At 37.6% G+C, this 22,247-nt stretch overlaps 7 protein-coding genes across 8 annotated transcripts in view; 5 read left to right on the top strand and 2 right to left on the bottom strand.

Annotated features, from left to right (window-relative positions):
• Window positions 1–867, bottom strand: part of sas (stranded at second) — a 28,113-nt gene extending 27,246 nt beyond the window's left edge. The window contains exon 1 of the mRNA XM_043430074.1: window positions 150–867. Coding sequence (XP_043286009.1) covers window positions 150–348 — 199 coding nt within the window. The 5' untranslated portion in view covers window positions 349–867. The remainder of the gene's footprint in view (window positions 1–149) is intronic.
• Window positions 868–5,065: 4,198 nt separating this feature from the next.
• LOC122416925 (uncharacterized) lies at window positions 5,066–6,871 on the top strand. Of its 2 annotated transcripts, XM_043430079.1 has the most exons (4): window positions 5,066–5,431; window positions 5,552–5,685; window positions 6,126–6,241; window positions 6,466–6,871. In XM_043430079.1, exons 2-4 carry the CDS (start codon window positions 5,593–5,595, stop codon window positions 6,824–6,826), a joined length of 570 nt encoding a protein of 189 aa, XP_043286014.1. In that variant the 5' UTR covers window positions 5,066–5,431; window positions 5,552–5,592; the 3' UTR covers window positions 6,827–6,871. The 2 variants fall into 2 exon arrangements, with proteins under 2 accessions (XP_043286014.1, XP_043286013.1); XM_043430078.1 differs by lacking the exon at window positions 5,066–5,431 and having other exon boundaries at window positions 5,506–5,685.
• An 802-nt stretch (window positions 6,872–7,673) lies between these two features.
• On the top strand, window positions 7,674–9,719 carry LOC122416772 (uncharacterized). The gene is made up of 3 exons (XM_043429819.1): window positions 7,674–7,853; window positions 7,975–8,087; window positions 9,368–9,719. The coding sequence occupies exons 1-3, from the start codon at window positions 7,674–7,676 to the stop codon at window positions 9,717–9,719; spliced, it is 645 nt and encodes a 214-aa protein (XP_043285754.1).
• A 431-nt stretch (window positions 9,720–10,150) lies between these two features.
• Window positions 10,151–11,696, top strand: LOC122416926 (uncharacterized). Its single transcript, XM_043430080.1, has 3 exons — window positions 10,151–10,321; window positions 10,494–10,609; window positions 10,743–11,696. The coding sequence occupies exons 1-3, from the start codon at window positions 10,151–10,153 to the stop codon at window positions 11,098–11,100; spliced, it is 645 nt and encodes a 214-aa protein (XP_043286015.1). The 3' UTR covers window positions 11,101–11,696.
• Window positions 11,697–13,584: 1,888 nt separating this feature from the next.
• On the top strand, window positions 13,585–14,642 carry LOC122416771 (uncharacterized). Its single transcript, XM_043429816.1, has 3 exons — window positions 13,585–13,767; window positions 14,063–14,166; window positions 14,285–14,642. The coding sequence occupies exons 1-3, from the start codon at window positions 13,585–13,587 to the stop codon at window positions 14,640–14,642; spliced, it is 645 nt and encodes a 214-aa protein (XP_043285751.1).
• A 3,647-nt stretch (window positions 14,643–18,289) lies between these two features.
• LOC122416928 (uncharacterized) lies at window positions 18,290–19,394 on the top strand. The gene is made up of 3 exons (XM_043430082.1): window positions 18,290–18,460; window positions 18,676–18,794; window positions 18,911–19,394. Exons 1-3 carry the CDS (start codon window positions 18,290–18,292, stop codon window positions 19,266–19,268), a joined length of 648 nt encoding a protein of 215 aa, XP_043286017.1. The 3' UTR covers window positions 19,269–19,394.
• Window positions 19,395–19,708: 314 nt separating this feature from the next.
• On the bottom strand, window positions 19,709–22,113 carry LOC122416927 (uncharacterized). Its single transcript, XM_043430081.1, has 3 exons — window positions 21,161–22,113; window positions 20,855–20,970; window positions 19,709–20,173 (listed from the first exon to the last, which is right to left on the bottom strand). The coding sequence occupies exons 1-3, from the start codon at window positions 21,329–21,331 to the stop codon at window positions 19,819–19,821; spliced, it is 642 nt and encodes a 213-aa protein (XP_043286016.1). The 5' UTR covers window positions 21,332–22,113; the 3' UTR covers window positions 19,709–19,818.
• Between the last annotated feature and the right edge of the window lie 134 nt (window positions 22,114–22,247).

Here is a 22,247-nt window from a genome sequence, read left to right as displayed (position 1 = left end):
AAATTGATTTTCGTAATAAATTCTTTTGGTTTTTTCTCTTCCGACTCGTGAATGGCTACGAAAAATCTTAAAGTGTTTGAAAAATACGAAAAAGACCGAAGAGCAAAAAGGAGCTTGGCCGCAAGATATGAAAAAAAGAGAGAACTCACCGGTGGTTACCAGCAACGAGGACTCCGGGGAGGTTGAGTTGTTAAAATAGAGATTAGCAGTGGTCGGGATAATGGTCGTTGAGGTAGTAACTCCGTGAGTTTGTTGTTTGTAGTCCACGCCCGATGAGAGCGTGATCCCAGAAAGGAGCAGGAGTCCCACCGCGACGCGAGCAACGTAGCATATTTCGTTGATGCGCATCCTACCGCATTCTTCTTCTTAGATTCGCAATCACACACGCGCGCGCGCACTCGTATCCCAAATGTATGGAGCGTGTATGAGATTCGATGAGTCGGGGTTAGTCTCGTTATCCCTGGAGGCGATGAGCGGGGAAGAAAAATCCGACGAAACTGTGAAAAGAGCACCCACTGTTTTCAAAACAAATCGCGGCTCACTCGGTCCTTCCACGATCACGTGGGCTGTCGAGGAGAAATGAGCAGCGTCGTATCTCCCGATATTTCTCGATTTAATTATAAACTCAAATGTGCACTCGATCTAATCCGCGAATGTAACCATTCGTCGAGCACTCGCAGGCCACTAAAAAACCTACAACCAATGATAAATCGGCAATAACGCCGTGAATTACGTCACTGGGAAGAAACCGAGGCTGCGGGACTGTTTCCGTAGCACCAACTCCAAGGAAGAAAGAGCCGTCTGAAATCTCGCGGTGTTTTCCTCCAGCTACGAGAAGCTCCGAGGTGAAGTGACGGAGAACTATAAAGCGGGACTCCGCGCGCCAGCTATTTCTCGTACCTGGGGCCCGAACTGGTGTGTAGAGAGGAGCGAGCAACAGCACACGATCGGGCCTTACCAGTCTTCCCCGAGCTAGCTGCCTTCCTGAGCCTTTCAAGTTTCTCCCTCTCGCTCCTTCTCCACTATTCCACCTCCTTTTCCTGAGGCCTCCCCCTCCCCCCTCGCCCCCGAGACTATCTCCCTTCGCGCTCTTTCTCCTCTGACCGGTGACCACGGACCTGGAGAACTCTGCCAACGGACGACACACCGACTGTATACTCTCTTTTCTACATAACGCTCTTTCCTCTGTTGTTTCACTTATCTCGCTTCTTCTCACGCGATCCTCCAACATTCTCATCTCTTTTCCGCTCGAACCTTACTGTACAGGATGAGCTGAGTATCATCAGCTGGATTCTTTTCGAACTACCATCAACATTCGTGAGCTGCCCCGACGTCGCAGCTTTTATCAAATCGCGTTAATTCCCACTGTCGGCGATTAATCGAATTTAAAAATGAATTTCGTTGCGAGCTCAAACGCGATTTTTAGGCCAAACGATTTTTCTGCGAGTTAGAGATTTTGCGAAGCCACTGGATTTTGGTCGATCCTGTAGAAACTTCGCGCGGCTTTTCCATTGACATTACCACGAAGTTCTCTTCACGAGCCTTCTCAGTCTGCCTCTAATCCACCTTCCCTTTTCTCCACGGACTTCCCTCCCTTCATCTCCGTTCTCCACACCTGTGCAGCGTAGATTGTTACCTCTGTGCCTCATTCTCCACTGCTCCACGTATTGGTAACGAGCTACAGGTTCTTTCGTGAAGTGCTGAAAGAAAGAGAGGCAAATGGGCGAGATGCTCGTAACACCACACGGAGCATTTGAGTTCAAGAAGATCATCTCTTTTCTAATGCTACAAATCTGGATCTACAGGGTGTCCTGCTGGGCCCTGTGACTGGAGGTTCAGGTAGGCATCAGATGGACGATCAATCCCTGATCTTTTTCCACTATTTTTCTCTCTTTCCTATTAAAATTCATTTTCCATTATTCTAACTCAGGAATTCTAATTCCCAGACCGAAGATTCTCCACCCTCGAATCTTCGAGAATTCCTCGTGCACTCATTGCTGGAGCGAGTGAAAATTACTCAGCGCTTTCGACCTTGTTCTCTCGAGATAGGCCTCTAATTTATGGCTCATTTATTAAATAACTTCTGCGGCTAATTACACATGTTAATTGTTGCCATCATAATAGTGGTCGTTGGCCCAGTTCCGGAATAATTTCTGGCGGAAAAAGTGCTTTAGGGAATTAATAAATTGCCATGAATGTGTTGCCATGTTATGCTTGTAGAATCAACCGGAAGTTCACTCGCTAGTAAACAATCGAAATAACGGAATAAATACACGAGTAATAATTGCAGGGTCTGCGAGTAGATTTCAACACTTGTCTAACGCACTGTTACGCAACGGTGTTACATGCTGCCATTTTTCCGAGAATCATTAAAGATCCTCGAACCAACCGGCCACACTCGTGACGTCTGTTTCGGAATAACCCGGTGAGTGGACATTCGATACAGTTATGGACATCAAAATAAAAATCCGGGAAAGTTTCTCTTTCCGGTGACCTTGAACGATGTGCCCCCCCGCACAAGACATATCGCCGGGGTCGAATTTAAGCCGAATTCCCGTGCGGTTCAAAAGTGCTGCGATAGATCCGGCCCCCAAACAAATACAATGACGTCATTTACTCTTGAATTTTTCTTTGTTCCAACCGGAATGCTGAAAAATCCAGCGGAATGAACCGCTCATCAAAATCCATTACGATTTCTCTCTCTACCGGCGACCTTGATTCGGGCTTGAAGTATTACTAAAAACCGGATGCATCCTGCTCTTTCGGTCCATCACCAATTTTTTTCGGGATCATTCCCCAAATGAATTTCATCGTTAACCGGCATAAAACTCTCGAATTATGGAACGATGCGATTTTTTCTTAATACACATTAAATTTAATGGAATTAAAAAAAAGAAACGGCAGAAAAAATGAAAATAAGGAGAAATTTGAAATTTTTAATGGAAAAATAAAAATTAAACTGAAAAAACAAACGTTCTTTTTTTCAAATTAAATTATGAAAGGAGCAGGAAGGGTAGTCACATATTTGGAAAACAAAGGAGAAATGGCCATAACAAAGATTGCTGAAGAGATTAGAAAATTTTATGTCTGGAACACACCAGTGAGGATCTTGGATCTTTTGAGGTAGTTGGAGAAATCATTCATGAAGTAAAAGTTGTCTTTCTACACTGCTGACCCGTATGGATTGGAGCTACCGGTATTATAGTCGTTCTTGAATCCGAAGGTGTGAATAATTCAGAAAACTCGTTTGCCTCAACAAATAAATCTCGATTGATCGAAGTCGCCGAGCCAGTAAAATTAAGAATTTTCATTTCTATTTTTATTTGTAAATTCTCATCCATGGTCTATCATCGTTGCAACTCTAAGAAACATTCACGAAGAATTAACATTTTTAAATGTAAAAAACACAAGAATCGTTCACCCAAATATTTCGTTACGAAAGATGAACGTTAAAAATGAACGCCAAAATAAAGTTGCAAACAAAGACCGAAGTTTCCTTATCCTCGGCCAACAAGTTAGCGATCATTTTTCAAGGTTCTCCAAGCGTCGGTAACTCGGAGCGCTGCCGATAAAATGAAACCTTCGAGGGAAGTTGTTGAGAAAGTACTTTCCTCGGGTGATATTCAAATATGAAAAAAAAAAAAAAAACATACAAACAAGCAATAAAATTTGCGATTGATCCGAGTCCAAACGATGATTTTTTGAGCAAATTTTGTGGGTTATACAATTGAATAAACAAAAGCCCCCTATATAAACAGCAGTTGCAAAAATCATTATCACAATATTTTTCATCAAACTCTCCAAACATGTGTGGAGAGAAAGTTATTGCAATACCTTTCTGAAGTTCGATTTTTACTAATTCATCGTCCACGAAGAATAGAATTTTCCATGCTGTTTTATATCTTAGTTCATTGACACCGAATTTTTCGGAGCAAAAATGTTTTTCGACAACCTGATTTCTTTTCGTAATTTTGGTGTAAATGTTTCGAGCTTATCGAAAACACTTTCGTGCAAACTGCCTAAACAAATATTAATTCATCGAATTTTTATTTAACTACCACTGCATTAACATACTCATTTAATATTTTGTCTTAACATAATGCTAATTAGGGAATTTTTGTTCAACTTGATGTTCTATAATTTTCTGGATTAAAAATTTATGTACAGAAATTTCAATTCCCAAAAATTTAATGTCGCTTCCATGTTCACTCTGTTAGAGTTATTTTTATTTGAAGTCAATAAATATTTTCATCGTTACTGCGTGCGATGTCGAACCACAGTATCAGTTTATTGAATTCTTGTGTAGCTCATTTAATTTTGATCTCTCAATGCTTATGACTATCAAGTTGAAGGAAAATGCATTTATATTTGGTTGTAACACAATAGAAATGAATTAAAATTTAGTTATACCATAAGATTAATTCTATGTTTTCTGTATCCTTTCCTGATGTCTATTTTCATTTAATTTTATGTTATAAAATAAAATTAATTCAATATTTTTACTCTTGACAACATTGAAATGGTTCCGACAACTCATGGTTTCAGTTTAAATCAAATTTGGTATTTATTTGGTGGTTTTAAGATTTAACTTAAATTAAATTTAAGAAATATTCAATGGAAACCGTCGTGTCGTGTCAGCACGTTGAATCATTGAACAAAATCCCTTTTGGAATAATAAGTCGAATGCTTGTGGTTTTTATTCGATCATAATCATTTATATGAGTTGTTGTTTCTCACCTTTTTTTATCATTCATTCAGTGTCGGGGTTCTTTTCTTTCAGATAAAAAGGGACACGTCTTGTAAATGTGAAGAGCGCGGACGATTAAGGTCACGAATCATCTTGAAATTCGTCGCGAACGCTCTTGAGATAAATTACCATGTATAAGCAGAGCTTCGCGCCAATCACTCTTCCCACCTGCGCAAATATTGTTTTGATTAGTATTTGCACTGATAGCGCATAAAACTTTGTGCTGTAAAGGTATTCAAGAAAACAATACGCTGACGTAATCGAGTAATAATGAAAACCGATAAGATTATGATGGAGTGAGTGATTACGAGAGAAAAAGGAAGGAAAATGAGGAAACGCAATTATCGAGAAGCACGAGAGTGGATGGAAAATGCTGAGAATAGTACGAACAACAAATGAATCAAGTTTCATATTGTCCATCGTTCAATTTTCCTGAGAATTAACGTCCGGACCAGAATTGCGTCACACTGAATTTTTCAATAAACCTTTTCCCCCAGTTTGCCAAATTACCTTAATCCGATTAAATTGCGAACGAGATTTTTTTGACGATGCAAACATTCTCCAGCGTCTCGCATGCTCTGCTTCCATGCAAACAGATTAATATTTACACATTTAATATGTATCAATGACGCGATCAACGACGACGATCCCACACGATGGATTCATCAATTTATGCAGAATAAGGTACCAACCAGCTGGATATAAAAGTATCCCGTGATTATAAAATGAAACAGTTCTCGTTACTTAAGATTCAATAAAGTGCAACGATGGCTTTTTTCAAATGTGTCGCGCTTCTTGCCATAGCTTTGATCAATCTTTCGGGTACCGAGGGCCACGGGAGACTCATGGATCCAGTAAACCGGGGCAGTGCTTTTAGAAAGGGATTCAACACTACGGAGAACTGGGACGACGATGGAAATTACTGCGGTGGTTATGCGGTGCGGAAATCGTCTCAATTTTCCATCAAATTTATGACGCTGAAGTTTCCAACGTTGGAGTCCAACGAAATAATTTTAAAAAACTCTCAAATAGTTCCAGTGAATCTCCAATTTTGTTCCCTGCCGAATTTCCAATTCGTTATTTTTCAAGCCACATCAATAATTCGTGAAATAAAAAAATAATGAATTATAAATATTTTTTTCGTTCGTTTCGTTGAACTCCAACGTTGCAAACTTCAGCGTCGTTCAAATTTGTCAATTGAATTTCCAATTTCCTATTCAGTGATGTTCCGATGTCGCGATGTTAGGGATCAGCGCACGGATATTGCCGCAGGCGATATATTCGAAATTTTAAGAAAAAATATTTGAGCCCAGCCCCGACGATGAGACCGCTTAAAATGTAACGAGAAATTTGAAACGATCGATATTTTTTTCTCCAGATTCATTACGAACTAAACAAGGGAAAGTGCGGCGTTTGTGGTGACAATTACGCGGACGAGCGGCCAAGAGCTAATGAAAATGGTGGAAAGTACGGAACTGGAGTAATCGTTGAAACGTAAGTATTTGTATCGAATATGATTCGTTTAATCGTAAAAATAAAAAAACAAAATTTTCGAATTGTGGAAATTTTTAGTCTCAATCGAGTAACGTGCATCGTCGATCAGATTTTATGTGAACGTGAAAAAGACAATGTTCTCGATGGAAAATCGCCGAAAGTAACCAGATCCTGTTCCATCAAATCGCAATGTGCGCGTTTGCAGCTTTTTTTACAATTTTCAGATACAAAGCCGGATCCGAGTTCACAGCGAACGTCGAAATAACCGCGAATCATCTGGGTTTCTTCACGTTCAATCTCTGCCCACTGAAAAACTCGAGCGATCTCGAAACCGAAGAGTGCTTCGCCAAACACAAAGTCGAACTCGTTCGTGGTGGTTACAAGTATTTGGTAGAGACCCCAAGAACTGGCGATTACTTGATCAAACTTCGTCTTCCCAAAGGCTTGAAATGCAAGCACTGCGTTCTGCGGTGGCAATACACCGCAGGCAACTCCTGGGGCTATTGCGAGGATGGCGTCGCAGGAGCTCTTGGCTGTGGTGACCAGGAAACGTTCAGGACATGCTCGGACATCGAGATCCAATAGAATTACAGAAACGCGACCGCTTGATGTTCAAGGATTCATTCACAGTCGAAGTGTATCGATTTAAAAAATAAATATATTTATTGAATAAAAATGTTGTTATTCGCCTGTTCAGCCGATCGAAACTAATCGAAATTATGCTGATGAATCACCTTTTTGCTGGGAATATTATGAAATTTGAATGAAATATGAGTTCAATAAAACCAGATATTCTGCCAACAGCTTTCGAAATGTAATATCGATCGATTTATTGGAATTGTTTCTCATTGAAGCCACGTGTCATTGCGCCATACGCGAAATGTCAATAAAATGCTTCTTTCAGCTCTTGCGATAGCAAATTTATCGTTTACCACATAAATCGGCAGTTACTGATGAGTTTTGACAATATTGATTGGCGAATCGAGTCGGTAAGAATCTCAAGATGCCCAGTGCGTGCTGAGAAAAAATGGAAAAACTGTGTCATTTTCGTTGAGCAAAAAAAGCTACTGAATGAGAATTTTCGAAAACAAATAATTCATTGAAACAGACACTTTTAAAAAAAACAATGATTCTCGTGATCGTAAGATGGAAAAAAATCGATCAGGTTTTCTGCAAATTATTTCGAAAAAAAACTCTCTTTGGTGAAGGCTCATTCATCAAGATGAAAAATGTGATTTGAACAAAACATTGGGAAACATCTGCGAATTTGATTAACGACACGAAATTTTGAAACCAAATGCTAATTTGCTATGAGAAGTAAGACCAATCGATATAAATACGCCATGAATTGATTTGAAAAAATTATAATCCGATTGCAATCGCTCGATCGTACCGTCTCCTACGCCGATCGACTGATCAAATAACCCAAAAGATGATGATTCGCGTCCAGTATTTATTGGCTGTCGCCGCGTTCCTGATAGTTAACAACTTTTGTGAAATCGAAGCTCATGGGAAGCTCTGGGATCCTGTCAATCGGGGTAGCGCCTTCAAGAAGAATTTCTCGACTCCTGAAAATTGGAACGATGATGGAAATTACTGCGGAGGATTCACCGTGAGTGCAAACCTTTTTTCTTGTTTTCCAAATTTCACTCAATTCTCTCACAATCCAACTGACCGAGATCACTTATCCCGAAACAGTAGGAAATGATCGATTCATTCGTTTTCTTCTATAGGTGCATAAGCAAAACAAAGGAAAGTGCGGTGAGTGCGGGGACAACTGGGTTCTTCCTCGACCACGACCGAACGAAAATGGAGGCAAATATGGACGCGGGGTCATTGTCAAAACGTGAGTTACTACTGTCGTCTTATATTATTTTTATCAATAATATTTATTTGTTTATTAGTTTCAATTCGAATTTCAATTTCAATACAAGTTTCAACTTTCATTTCAATTTCAATTTTGACTGTAATTATAGTAGTAGTTTATTTCTAGATAGTAGTTTAAGGAGTTTCGGTACAAAAGTCTAAATGTTAAGAAATTGATGAAATTTGGTGATAATGTTCTTCAACATCAAGTGCGAAAACACAAATTTTTTCAAAATTTTTTTCTACTTAGTTATCGAGTAATTACGCATTAAAGCAGATTTCTTATGCCCGGAATGTATACCTATATATATATGGAAACGCTATGCTTATACACGTGAACTTTAGTGATCAATTACTCGATAACTATGTAGAAGAAAAATCTTAAAAAATTTGTATAGTCAAATTTGGCACTAAAGAATATGTTCACCAAATTTTATAAAATTCTGAACTTTTTGAATTTTTTAATTTTTTTAGCATGGGTTAGCATGGCAACATTGTATCGCCTGTACCGAAACTCCTTAACATGCTAGATATTTTTATCTTCTTCCGTTATTTTCTTCAATTATTCTTTTCACTTACATTTTTCCTCATCGTCCATTCGTATCCTCTCACATACTCGCACAACTCTTTACTCATTTTTCCTTTCAGCGTTCTATTTATTTTCTCTTTCACTCTTTCCCCTACTGATGTTTCTTCCAGGTCTCTTTCTAATCCTTCTGCCTCTGCATTCCTAATGCCCGCTTTATTTCTCTGCACTCACAAATGTGTGCTAAAGTTTCCTCTTCCTTTTTACATTTTCTACATTTGCTTTCCCTGTGCCCTTTGGATCTTTCCCTTTCTATATTCCCACACCTCATCCTCGCCGATGTTTCTTTTATTTCCATTCGTGTGTCCCTCATCTCCCAATATTCTTCCATTCCCATCTTCTCTTTCCTGTTTCTATATTCGCTGTGCTATCTCGATCCCTCCATCCTCGTCCAGTTCAACTGCAATTCCTGTTCCGTCTTCACTGGTGTTACTCTTTCTATTACATTTTCCACCCCTGCTGTATCATCTTCTCTTATCCTTTGCCATATTTGCCCTTCTCCCACTTCTTCCATTGGACAGTAATTATACTTTAATTTTAATATCAATTTATTAATACGTCAATATCGTTTCAATTTGATTGCGATGATTCTTAGAATATAACAAGCAAAAAAATCTTTCGATCAACTAATTGTAGAACCAGAAAAAAAATTTCATCCCACTCGATTTGATTAGTTACCATGCCGGATCGGAGATCACCGTGGACATCCACATAACTGCTTTCCACGAAGGTTTCGTCGAATTCGCATTATGCCCATTAAAAGAGAAGCACGATTTGGAAACCGAAGATTGCTTTGACAAGCATAAGGTCCAGTTTGCCGATGGTACATACAAATATAAACCTACGGGAAGAGGGCACTTTTACCCTCGGCTTCGTCTGCCTCGTGGATTGACTTGCGAGCATTGTGTTCTCCGCTGGCAATACACGGCTGGGAACAACTGGGCTATTTGTCCAGACGGTCGTGGTCGTAAAGGTTGTGGTCTACAGGAGACTTTCCGAACTTGTTCCGACATCACGATTCAATAAATTAGTGTTTGTTGATAAAAAAAATTGACGGGGAATAATAAAGTCATTTATCGTCGCAACGATTGCGAAGGTTTATTTTTTAATCTCTTCCTTCGACTGCATTCTGCAAGAGCATAAGACATTGACAAATCTGAGATTAGCTCTCAGTTTCTCAAAATCGTATCCACTGCCCAAGGGCAATGGTTTCTCGTGAAACAATAATGATCCATTGTTTTGTTGGCGATGCGCACATTCAGAGAAACAAAACTTCTAATACCACTTGAAACTTCTGTTGTGATATCGTCAGCGTGTTCGCTTTGTCGGAAACTCACGGGGTTGCAGATAAGTTATCAGATATAAAATAGAATCTCGAGACGACGAAGCATCAGTCCGTTTGTTAAGAGCCGATTCATCAGTGATTGATAGCAAGCGATTTATTCGACACACCAATGATGACTTCAGTCAAGTACCTCGGTCTCGTTGCGTTCTTCTCGATCGGTATTTCCGGAATAGATGGCCACGGTAGGCTCATGGACCCTGTAAACAGAGGCAGCGCATACAGAAAAGGGTTTCCGACTCCTGTGAACTGGGACGACGACGGAAATTATTGCGGTGGTTTCATGGTGCGTGAAAACCTTCGATTCTTCAATCCCTTTGAGCTTAATATTCCTGCTGCTCGGTTTCCTGGAATACGGACACGAATTTGCAACGCAATCAATGCCCTCGTGATTATGAATTCGTGCTGGATATTTCTGTAACTGTTGCACCAATTAAATGGTACAAACTCTTCTCCAGGTTCAGTACCAGCTCAATAACGGTCTCTGCGGCGTATGTGGCGACAACTACGCGGACAAACAACCGAGAGCGAACGAGAACGGCGGAACGTACGGGACCGGTATTATCGTTGAGACGTAAGTTTGTGGCTCGTTGTTGCATACTCGTTGAAAACTGCTCAAAAAAATGAACCCCTTTCGGTTGTTCAACCTTGAAGCTTATTCGTTCAGACTGATCATTCTAATAACGCTGATTCTTCGATATCGTTAGATACAAAGCGGGGTCTGACATACTGGCAAACGTTGAAATAACCGCGAATCATTTTGGCTACTTCACTTTCGATCTGTGTCCACTGCAAAACACGACTGACATCGAGACCGAGGAGTGTTTCGATGCGTTCAAGCTCGAGCTTGCGGATGGCGGATTCAAGTACGTAGTGGATACTCCACGAGTTGGAGAATATTTGGTCAAATTGCGACTCCCCGATGGACTAACTTGCGATCATTGCGTTCTGCGGTGGCAATACACCGCCGGAAATTCCTGGGGTTTGTGCGATGATGGCACAGGAGCTATTGGCTGCGGCGATCAGGAAACTTTCAGAACCTGCTCCGACATCGAGATCCAATAAAACTTTTAGCTTGGGTCGTAAGCGCTCCTGCAAACACACTTGGAATATTTCCACGATTATCACATAAACTCGTGACCTAAATTCGTAACTTTTTCAAAGTCAAGGAAATTATTCGAGTTGTGGTTGCAGGGAATAGGGTATTATACCTTTTTTTGAAAACTGTTTCAAAATAATCCTGAGATCGTAATAAACCAGTGGAATTTTTATTTAAACTTTATAAGACCGAAGAGTGCCTTAAAAACTATTTTTTATTTATAATTTTCAATTTTCGCGAGGAAACGCTAGCCGCCATGTTGTTTCAATTTGTGACGTCACTCCGTTGGTAAACAATACGATTGCGAAAGACCAAGTAACAAGATTTGTGAATATAATGAGTTGTAATAGTATATCATTGGTGTCTCGTGCCTGAATGCGATAATACACAAGTGTAAAAATGCCACAAAAATTGGGGATTCATCTCCACCATGAACATATTTATCATTGGTAGATTTGTACTTTTTGCTTTCACAAAACCGTCTTCCATGATGCGATTTTATAATAAAATGAATGATAAAAGTCCACAAACGTACATAATGACTTGTAAAATTTCAAAATAACACAGAGCGCACGATAAGAATCTAGATTGTTTACTATTGGAGTCACGTTGGAATCCAATATGGCGGATGGCGTTTTAGACATTTGAGAAACAGATGAAAAATGACGATTTTTAAAATTGAATTATAAAATTTACATTGCATTTTTATGAACAAATATTGACGTTTCTCGTTTACTTTTTACGAAATCTATCATAAACATGCATTTTTATATATTTTTTTACATGGTGTAAAATACCCTATTTCTTTTCATTCCAACGACGTATCGTTATCCAAAGTGTTGAAAAAACGGTTTTAAGAATAAACAGACTATTTCTGAATCACTTCGAACGAGGTCGGTTATCGATAAAAACAAATAATGGAGATCGCAGTGCGCATCAAATTATTTGGACTTTGAATCTGAAAAGGGATCGGGTCTGAAGGTAGAGAAGGGATGTTCTTCGACAAAGCTTCGTCTAGTGTTGGTCGTCGAAGCTGCGGCCGATGGGAAACTTTCTGAACTCAATTTTGCTAGACGTAAACGTTCAATGAATTTGTTCCTTTATTTCCATTTACAGTGACTGTTTATACGAAGAAATCTGCTAAATAAAATACTTAACGATTACTCGCTTATTTGCTGTTTTCTTGACTCCTTTTCGTCCTCAAATCCTTCTACCACTTTTTGGATTCGAGTTGTTTGTGGGAGGTCGTGATACTAGTTTCACTGGACATTGTTCAAGAAAGTGGAGAAGACGGAAAAACAAGGACAATCAGCGAAAGAAATTGGTAACAACTGAAAATGCTTCAAATAAAATATCAAGGATTTTCATTGTTTTCAATTCAATTTCACTGACGAAAGTTCGTGAATCCAAAAATAATAAAAATACTTATCATCGATTAATCTTAAACACGATCCGCGTAAGATTGAATTTCGTGCAGTTCGTGAAGCGGAGTAGCACGTGGAATAAAGACTGGTGAAAAGCCATCCAAAATCGATGATGACACCGCAAAAACAGAAACGTAGAAAAGAGAAATAAATTAAATCTATTCCAGACAATTTCCTGCTTATTAATCATTGCATTTCAACGACAACCAAAAACAAAATAATCCATGACTAATACTCTTTGAATAAAATTTATTTAGAACTGCGATAGCATATCAGTGAAACATGTATCAATAAAATATTTTCTAGACTCGCGTAAAAATTGATGAACAGCGATGATAAGATTAGGATGAAACATAGACTTGACGGGGCGAAAAATATTCACGACTCGGAAATCGGATTGTCACTGAAAATAGGTACAGACTGTATTAAAATAATGCGAGCTCGAAAACCAATCAATCGATTACGAATAAATTCAAAGGCAAAAAGTATTTTTGAAACGGTTTGAAAACTCGATCTCAATTAGAAGCAAAATCATTGAAATTTTTTACAAATTTTTTTATCTACGTCAACAGATTTAGGATCGATGAAATTTTGTTTCAATTTGTTTCAATTAAAAAAATGCAATACTCAAAATAGGCAATTTTTGTTTTTAATTTAACAGTTTCAACCTTCAAATAAGATTTACAGAGTTTCAAAATATTCAACTGAATTAATTGCACAAATTTTCGTCTAAACTGTACTGTTTTTCTGTACATTATTTTTGGTGAAATATGATGTGTTTGAAGAAAAATATGTTCCGTCAACGTGTTACTCATCTATGACGAATGTCAAATTTGCCATTTTGTGAGAGCTCCATAGAGCAATGAGATTTCTTGTGGAGTATAAATTTGGCACCGATTTTCCAAAAAAACAGTCCAAGTACAGTGGAACGAGGATAATCATCGCCTTCCAGTCGCTTATATCTCACGATTTTCTCATCTTTTTGCTGTCTCTGTTCAATCAGTCGATTGACTAATCAATAAAATCATGTCTTTCGTGAAATATTTAACTATTGCTTCGATTTTAATAGTCAATCTTTGGGAAATCGAGGCTCATGGGAGAGTGATGGATCCTGTCAATCGGAGTAGCGCCTGGCGGAAGAAATTCCCTGTTCCTCCTAATTTCGACGATACCGGAATCTACTGTGGTGGATTCGGGGTACGAAATATTGTTTTTCATAATGAATTTTGCAATAGTATTTTTTGGAGTATTGAAAAGCTTACATTCGAGTCTCAAGTTATTTTTTTTATGACAGCGTATCTGCGCTGCATTGATTGCACAATTTTTCATTGTTTGAAGTAATTCTCGGAGTACTTTTCAATCAATGCTCTAAAAATTAACCTACTAAAATGAGAAAAAGTGATTGTGTGCCAAGCTCGGTTCAAAAAATGAGGGATAGCGTGCCAAAGTATGCCCTCGTTGAATCACCTGAACGATTGTGTTTTTCCAGACTCAATATAATGAGCAGAATAAGGGCAGATGCGGTGTGTGTGGTGACGTTTTTTCCATGCCTCAACCGCGTGAAAATGAAAATGGTGGTAAATACGGGAAAGGCATAATTGTGAAAACGTGAGTCAATATTGCGTTAGCATCAATAACGATGACTCATTTTGTTGACTGAATCGCTTTGCCGAACAAAATTATTCTGGATATTTGTACCAATTATTCTTTTGTTGATTCTCGATAGATACCAAGCCGGATCAACGATCAAAGTAGACGTTGAGTTGACTGCTAATCACTTCGGTTTCTACGAGTTTGCACTATGCCCCTTAAAAGACAAAAAACAATTGGAAACCGAAGAATGCTTCGCCAAGTATAAGCTCAAGCTCGCCAACGGTGAGTACCGACATAAGGTCACTGCAGGAAAGCTAGGACATGAGTATATCCCGCTCCAACTTCCGGCCGGTCTGACTTGCAATCATTGCGTTCTTCGGTGGCAATACACCGCTGGTAACAACTGGGGCAATTGTCCGAATGGTGAAAATCGTAAAGGATGTGGTAACCAAGAAACTTTCCGAACTTGTTCCGACATCGCGATTCAATAAATTGACCCTAGTAATTCCACTCCCTATATTTATCGCAGCGATCCGAAAAAGTATGCTGCACGCGGGGGATTGACAATAAAACACATTATTTCCAACTGAAATACTGATTCTTCTCCATTTTTTTTCACAACCAAATAACAACTCTTTTGTTTAAAATTCACTAACAACAACGCGGGAAGGTTGACTTATCGGAATAAACTTCATTATTAGATGCAAACGTGATGTTTTTTTATTTCATAGTCAAAGTGCACAGGAAAACGCCTGCAAAAATGTTGAGCGTATCGTCGTCTAGTTATAACAATAAATAATCGATAAAATTTCGAAATTTATATAATACACAGCTTGTGAAGACCGTGCTCCAACAGAGACTTGAGCCATGAATAACTAATTTTCCCGATTAGATATGTTTTAAAAAAGAATTCTCAAATGTTAAAAAAATGATGAGGATCATTTTTGGATAAAAAAAAAAACAAAGTTTACCGAACAAGTAAAATAAAAATCTTCAATTTAAACGAGTAATTATGCGGTGTGTCGTCGTCTTCTGCTACTACTGCTCTGGCTGCGTAAAGGTGACATCGCTGCATAACCTCGAATAACTCGAAACGGATTCGAATATATGCGAAACTATCAAACTGTATTGATTGTATAGTCGAATTGAGGGTTCTTATAGGAGAAAAAGAATGCTAGGAAAAATAAATTTGTTTGAAGACAATGTTTCTGGTCAAGCCGAACATTGTGTCGATCCATGGTCAAACATAACCTCGCACAAAGGGATGATAAATGGCAAGCAAAGGAGATAGCGTTGCCATATGTATTAGGAGTATGGCTGATTAGACGATGTGAGTCAAATGAGAATGACATTAAAAAACTTCATAATATATGATGTTCCATAAATCCTCACGACATACACCTGAAAAATCATGGAATTTTGTAATATTAATAAAATAATATATAAATCCGTCATCTACAGTTAATTTAAGGATATATTGCACAGGCGATACAATGTTGCCATGCTAAACCATGCTAAAAACATAAAAAAATTCAAAATGATCAGAATTTTATAATATTTGGTAAACATATTCTTTAGTGCCAAATTTGACAATACAAATTTTTTAAGATTTTTCTTCTGTACAGTTATCGAGTAATTGGTCACTAAAGTTCACGTGTATAAGCATAGCGTTTCCATATATATATAGGTATACATTCCGGGCATAAGAAATCTGCTTTAATGCGTAATTACTCGATAACTAAACAGAAGAAAATTTCGAAAAAAATTGTGTTTTCGCACTTGATGTTGAAGAACATTATCACCAAATTTGATCAATTTCTAATTATTTCAACTTTTGTATCATTCACCCTTAAAGTTTTCAAAATAATAGGGTGTCTCTTGACTAGCTGCTGCTATAGGTCAACCTTAATTTTGACATCTATCTAACATGTGCTCGATTGGCAACTACTGGCAACAATTCGGCCATAGCAACGAATAAACAAAACCGTGGCAACGAATAGAGTCACATTTCGATATATCAAAATGTTTTTTTTAAGGTAACTCCTGTACTGCATGCTAGTCAAATGAGTGCTAAATTTTCAAAACGCTTTTAGACCAAGATCAACGTACCGATTAAACTTATTGTTAAGAGATATGTATTCAAGCATATTTTATTAACGTGAAAAAATATTTAAAATGATAGTTTTGCAAAACTATCAACTGATAGATACAAATTTCCATGATGACACATTTTCACAGGTATTTTTCAAAGAATCATCTGTATTTTTTAACCGATTTTATTGCACCAAGTCTCATTTTGTTCCTCAACTGATCCTCTACGAATTAGCTACAACAGTGAAACGATCAAGTTAAAAAAAACAACTACATGGTGGATTCATAGAGGACTAGTTGACGAAAAAAATGAGACTTGTTGCAATAAAATCGATGATAAAACGCAGATAATTGTTTGAAAAATACCAGTGAAAATGTGTCAGCTTGGAAATTTGCATTTATCAATTGATGGTTTTGCAAAACTAGCGTTTTTAATATTTTTACATGTTAATAAGATATGCTGTAGTACAAATCCACTAACAATACATTTAATCGGTACGTTAAACTTGTTCTAAAAGCGTTTTGAAAATTTAGCTCTCATTTGACTAGCATGCAGTACAGGAGTTACCTTAAGTGAGGATTTTCAATATTATGTTTATTTAAGTTTGATAAACAATGATTCAAAAATATACTAAAACTAGAAAAATAAGAACAAAAACTTACCGAAAACGCCTCATCACACCAACGTTTAAATGTTATAAAAACCTACCGTCAGGGTTAACCCAATCTGTCGTTCTCTCAAGGATATCATCCATTACATTATTTAAAAAGTATGAAGCTATTCCTGTCAGTGCTGGATCCTAATTAACCTCGGTAGCCACAGAATATTTCGTTCGACCATCCGTTCCTAAAACTTGACTCAATATCCTGAATTAAAACTTTCGACAGTCAGTTGATCGATCGCTACTTGGGAAATGTAAAAAAAGTAGGGACTGTAATCGTTATTTTTTGCAGTAATCTTCGATACGATTTTTTAGGATTGTTTTGACGAAATCGCATTAAGTATGATGCCAATGAAAAACTTTAGTGCCAGGTATAACGAAGCTCCTCAGGAATTGTAAAAAAAATAAAAAATTCTCAAGTACCACAACGTTCGTATATCCGCGTACGAAGCTTTCCAATTATGCTCAATTTCATAATGTGCTCCTATCGTTAAGAAGTATTCATTCGACTGTAATATAAATTTATTCAGGCAAACAGTTGTCGCTATAAATCGCACAGAAGCCAATAACCCATGCTTCGTGGCACGTTTTCCATTTGCACTATTGACTCGAAATTAGCCGAACTATCAACGCAAGACGTCTTTCAAGAGGTTGATAAAAAATTACCCAAAGCACACACGAAATGAAACTTGATCGTAACATTTGGATCAAACATAAATCAGCAATAGCAAAGAAAAATTAGCGATGAGGAAATCAGATATTACAACTTCAAAAGTACAGACTATAACAAAAAAAACATTCCAACACGAAAAATCTGAGCCATTGGTTTTGATCGAAATAAATAACAAAAGTGAATGTTAAAAGAAAAAAATCTGAAAAAGTTCGCAGTTTTAAGGTTTGCAAATCGAGAGTTTTCTTTAAATATTTTTGTTATTTCTATGCTTTTGAGAAAAAATAATTTAAGAACTTCAAAATTGGAATAATATAAAACAATTTGCGAGGCGTTACAAGATCAACTTTCATAACACGAGAAGAACTTTTGGGGGCCAACTATCTTATTTTTACTTCAATTTTTATTGGAGTGTTTTTTTGCTTCGAATGTAACATCATTTAAAATGAAATATAATGCGTTAAAAGAGAAATATGCTCGATCAATTTTAATTTAGTCTACGCTCATCATTTCTGCTACGTCACATTCGTTATTTTCCAAACAATTCGAAAATTAAAGCAGCTTTCAGGGTATATATTTGTAGCACACATTCAAAAAAATCAGACAAAGTTCAGAGATACGAGGAAACCACCATTTCCGTCGTACTTCATCTCAGTTAGAATTTTTTCCTTCTTCAACTATCTGCTCAAACGCTTGGAAAACTGTTCTTGGAATCATGACTCTCGTCAAATATTTGGCTCTGGCTGCGTTCCTTGCGATCAATCTTTGCGAAATCGAAGCACATGGAAGACTCATGGACCCTGTCAACCGGAGTAGTGCCTGGAGGAGGGGTTTTAATGTTTCTACTAATTTCAATGATGCTGGAAACTACTGCGGTGGATTCGGGGTACGAAATATTTTCTTTTTCACGATACTTTTTGCAATCTCACTTTTTGAGTCTTTCAAGTCTGATATTCAACTCCAAAGTATTTTATCATGGCATCGAATCATCGTAACATTGATTGCACAGTTTTTTCGTAGTATCTCAGCTCGTTGCTGCAACATTATGCAAGCCTCAGCGTATGTCCTCAACGAATCCCTTGCACAATACTGTTTTTTCAGGTTCAGTATAATAAGCAGAACAAGGGCAGGTGCGGTGTGTGTGGTGACGATTTTTCCCTGCCTCAGCCACGCGCGAATGAAAATGGTGGAAAATTCGGAAAGGGCATAATTGTGAAAACGTGAGTCAATATTGCGTTAGCACGAATGACGATGATTCATTTTGTTGACTGAATCGATTTACCGCACAAAATTATTCTGGATATTTGTGCCAATTATTTTTTTTTATTTTCAATAGATACCGAGCCCGATCGAAAATCAAAGTCGACGTTGAATTGACAGCCAATCATAAGGGTTACTACGAGTTTGCACTGTGTCCTTTAAAAGACAAAAAACAATTGGAGACCGAAGAGTGCTTCGACATGTATAAGCTCAAGCTCGTCAACGGTGGATACCAATATAAGGTCACTGCAGGAAAGCTAGGACATGAGTATATCCCGCTCCAACTTCCGGCCGGTTTGACTTGCAATCATTGCGTTCTTCGGTGGCAATACACCGCTGGCAACAACTGGGGCATTTGTCCAGATGGCAAGGGTCGCGTAGGATGTGGTCCCCAAGAAACTTTTCGAACCTGTTCTGACATCGAGATTCAATAAATTCATTCCAAACTTTCATGTTTATAGAAATTTAAAAAAAAATTGCTATACTTGTAATGGACGAGAATGAAATTGTCTATCGTCGAGCGACCTGCATCAATTCTTTACTTTCGATAAATTCTGCAAATATTGTATAACTAAATGCAATCGTCGGTATTACACAAATATTTCGATTTATTTCCTGCATTTCCAATAACCAAATTCACTGAGAATGCGAGCACCATTTTCCACGATGAGCAAAATTTGAAAAATGCATGAAAAGAAAAAAATAATCAGCCATCGAAATAACACGAAACGCTACAAATTCGTTAAATTCATTCCTAAAATTTCAATCGTTATCATAGAAACGAGATTTTTGAACTTAATCAGAAGGGAAAACTTGAAAAATACGATCGTATGCTTCTTCGGAGTGGGGAAGAGTTGAAAAATAACAGTCAAAATTATATTTTTCCAACCACGTTCAAGTCTTTATGGATGATTTACACAGTACAGATGACATTTAATGCTTGTTCAATGGGGATGAGTGGAAGGAGATGAGAAAGTTTGAGAATCAAACAATTTTGATATCTGAACAAGTTCGGTAAAGTTCTTGAGGTCCACAACCGAGACCGCGTCTGCCGTCTTCGCAAACGCCCCACATGTTGCCAGCGCGATATTGCCAGCGGAATACACAGTGCTCGCAAGTGACGTTTTTAGGAAGAACGACTTTAAGGTAATAATGTTTCGGTCCATAAATTTTGTTGTAACGGTATTCACCGTCGGCGAGTTTGAGTTTGTATTGATCAAAACATTCCTCGGTTTCACGATCGGTCGTAGAATTCAAAGGGCACAAGAAGAATTCGAAATATCCGAGATGGGCTGCGGTCAGATCGACGTCAACGTCGATTACTTGCCCAGCTTTGTATCTAGAAAGTCACAAAAATACCCTCAATTTTATAAATCTTATCAAAGCAGATGTTGATTTCAATCTTTATGTCAGTGTATGTTTATGAGAAATTTTAATTTGAAATATTTCTACAGGATTCAGATTTTTTTTTTTAATGATTGCGATTCATTTACAACATTTTTAAAACCACACTTTTTACTTTGAATCAGCAAAGTAGAAGGAACTAGATTTTCGTTTTTCCAATTAGAGTTCGATTGATTGAATAAAAACGATAAGAGCTCGTGTTAAGGTAGTTCTGTATATACACGTACGTTTGTTCCGCGTTACGTAAAATTAACACAGTTCATCAGTCGATATCTCCAAAATTATATGGTCGAAAATTCCCATTTTTTAAATATTAATCCCACAATAGTACTGGCTACACGACTGGTTTTATTTTAAAGTCGTAAGATCCGTTTAGCGTCCGTAATAATAAATGTAAACAAAGTGCTATCCAGTGACGTGTTCGTTAAAGGCGTTGCGTACAAAATGACTCGTTTTTAATAGCGAATATCTCGAAAACTAAATGGTGAATCGATTTGAAATTTTGACAGTGGGTCCATGAAGGCTATTATATTACACCATATTAAAATTTCAGCTAGTTTTTAAGATTTCAACAAAAGTATAGATCTACCTGAAATAATGAAAAAATGATACTTACGTTTTGGTAATCGTACCGGTACCATAAGTTCCACCATTTTCATTTTCCCTGGGCACCGGGTCAGCATAATTGTCACCACATAAACCACATTTTCCACCGTTTCGACCATTTTGTGTCTGCAATTGAAAGCACGATAATTAGATAAACAGCGAATGAATTTTGTGACCGATGAACAACGGAATTTCTTCATATGTTATCGAACTACTAACAATTAAATATCGAAATAATCGAATGGTGATCCATCGTAATTTGATTTAATCATAAAAATTCGGAAAAACTGAGTTTGATGAAAAAAAACGATCTTACCGAAATTCCACCACAGTAGTTGCCCATGTCGTTCCAATTTTTGGGTGTATCGAAACCCACTCGCCAGGCTGAACCACGATGGACAGGATCCATTACTCGCCCATGAGCTTGAATAGCTCTCAAATTCGCCGTTACAACGAAAGCGACAAGAAGTACATATTTGAGTGACATTTTGGAGAAATTGTCAAATTTCTCGAGGAAAGTTCGATCGATAGTGTTTTAGGGATAACGAGAAAAGATTCGTTATATACGAACGATTGTTCAAACATCAGAAAAGAGAAAAACATTCGATTGTTTCATGAAAAAACAATGGTATCTTTATTGTACATTTTGACAGCCGGATGACTCGATTTTTGATCGATAATGTTTCAATCGTTATTTTTGTTTTTGCAATCGATATTAGCTCGAGACAAATGTTCCAGTTCCGGTGGAATCTCAAAGTCAATCTCCCAAGAGATAATCGCATTGGAAAGCATTGCAACGAAAATTTTATTCCCAGAACGTATTTTTTTCAATTCCGTGTGTTTTTGCATTCACAAAATTTCGTCATTTTTCTGATGAATCTTAATCGACTCGAATGGATAATTTACGGATTCTAAGTGCAAAATTTACAACCATAGTCATCATTTTTCGTATTTTTACTCGTAATCAATATTCATGAAATTTTCGTAATGTTTGTAGCTTTTGCAGAGCAGATGTTCAAGAAAGGAGTTTTGCTGAAGGTGTAAGCGAAATTTTCCGCTCCCAGAAGGTAAATACAGATGCTCGATTGCATGATATTCACAACATCGTTGCACGAAAAACACGTGCATTTGTACATTTGGCTAGACCCATAAACGGTGTATTTTGACGCGCTGAATCCGAATGCAAAGTCAGATTGGCCCAATGTACCTCCAACATTTCGAAAAAATTGTAAAAACCCGCAAGAATGGGCGAAAATTGAAAAAATCATAGTTATGGATGCAAGAAAATTTTTATTAATCTAAACTGAGTATGTTTTTTTAATAAAGATAAATAATTTGAATGAACCTTGCAGCGACGTTGGGACTGAGTGATAAGAGTATAGAATTCGACGTAATAATGATAC

Source organism: Venturia canescens, chromosome 10 (assembly GCF_019457755.1).
Source record: "Venturia canescens isolate UGA chromosome 10, ASM1945775v1, whole genome shotgun sequence".
Classification (NCBI taxonomy): Eukaryota; Metazoa; Arthropoda; class Insecta; order Hymenoptera; family Ichneumonidae; genus Venturia; species Venturia canescens.
Note: the sequence above shows the minus strand (reverse complement) of the source record. Positions and strands in the feature narration are given on the sequence as shown.

Coding starts and splice junctions, on each gene's coding strand:
- LOC122416925 (XM_043430078.1), top strand. CDS start 5,515: ATGGCTTTTTTCAAATGTGTCGCGCTTCTTGCCATAGCTTTGATCAAT. Junction 5,686..6,125: donor ATTACTGCGGTGGTTATGCG/GTGCGGAAATCG, acceptor TTTTTTCTCCAG/ATTCATTACGAACTAAACAA. Junction 6,242..6,465: donor ACTGGAGTAATCGTTGAAAC/GTAAGTATTTGT, acceptor TACAATTTTCAG/ATACAAAGCCGGATCCGAGT.
- LOC122416772 (XM_043429819.1), top strand. CDS start 7,674: ATGATGATTCGCGTCCAGTATTTATTGGCTGTCGCCGCGTTCCTGATA. Junction 7,854..7,974: donor ATTACTGCGGAGGATTCACC/GTGAGTGCAAAC, acceptor TTTCTTCTATAG/GTGCATAAGCAAAACAAAGG. Junction 8,088..9,367: donor CGCGGGGTCATTGTCAAAAC/GTGAGTTACTAC, acceptor CGATTTGATTAG/TTACCATGCCGGATCGGAGA.
- LOC122416926 (XM_043430080.1), top strand. CDS start 10,151: ATGACTTCAGTCAAGTACCTCGGTCTCGTTGCGTTCTTCTCGATCGGT. Junction 10,322..10,493: donor ATTATTGCGGTGGTTTCATG/GTGCGTGAAAAC, acceptor ACTCTTCTCCAG/GTTCAGTACCAGCTCAATAA. Junction 10,610..10,742: donor ACCGGTATTATCGTTGAGAC/GTAAGTTTGTGG, acceptor CGATATCGTTAG/ATACAAAGCGGGGTCTGACA.
- LOC122416771 (XM_043429816.1), top strand. CDS start 13,585: ATGTCTTTCGTGAAATATTTAACTATTGCTTCGATTTTAATAGTCAAT. Junction 13,768..14,062: donor GATTCGGGGTACGAAATATT/GTTTTTCATAAT, acceptor CAATATAATGAG/CAGAATAAGGGCAGATGCGG. Junction 14,167..14,284: donor AAAGGCATAATTGTGAAAAC/GTGAGTCAATAT, acceptor GATTCTCGATAG/ATACCAAGCCGGATCAACGA.
- LOC122416928 (XM_043430082.1), top strand. CDS start 18,290: ATGACTCTCGTCAAATATTTGGCTCTGGCTGCGTTCCTTGCGATCAAT. Junction 18,461..18,675: donor ACTACTGCGGTGGATTCGGG/GTACGAAATATT, acceptor CTGTTTTTTCAG/GTTCAGTATAATAAGCAGAA. Junction 18,795..18,910: donor AAGGGCATAATTGTGAAAAC/GTGAGTCAATAT, acceptor TATTTTCAATAG/ATACCGAGCCCGATCGAAAA.
- LOC122416927 (XM_043430081.1), bottom strand. CDS start 21,331: ATGTCACTCAAATATGTACTTCTTGTCGCTTTCGTTGTAACGGCGAAT. Junction 20,971..21,160: donor ACTACTGTGGTGGAATTTCG/GTAAGATCGTTT, acceptor TTTCAATTGCAG/ACACAAAATGGTCGAAACGG. Junction 20,174..20,854: donor ACCGGTACGATTACCAAAAC/GTAAGTATCATT, acceptor GTGACTTTCTAG/ATACAAAGCTGGGCAAGTAA.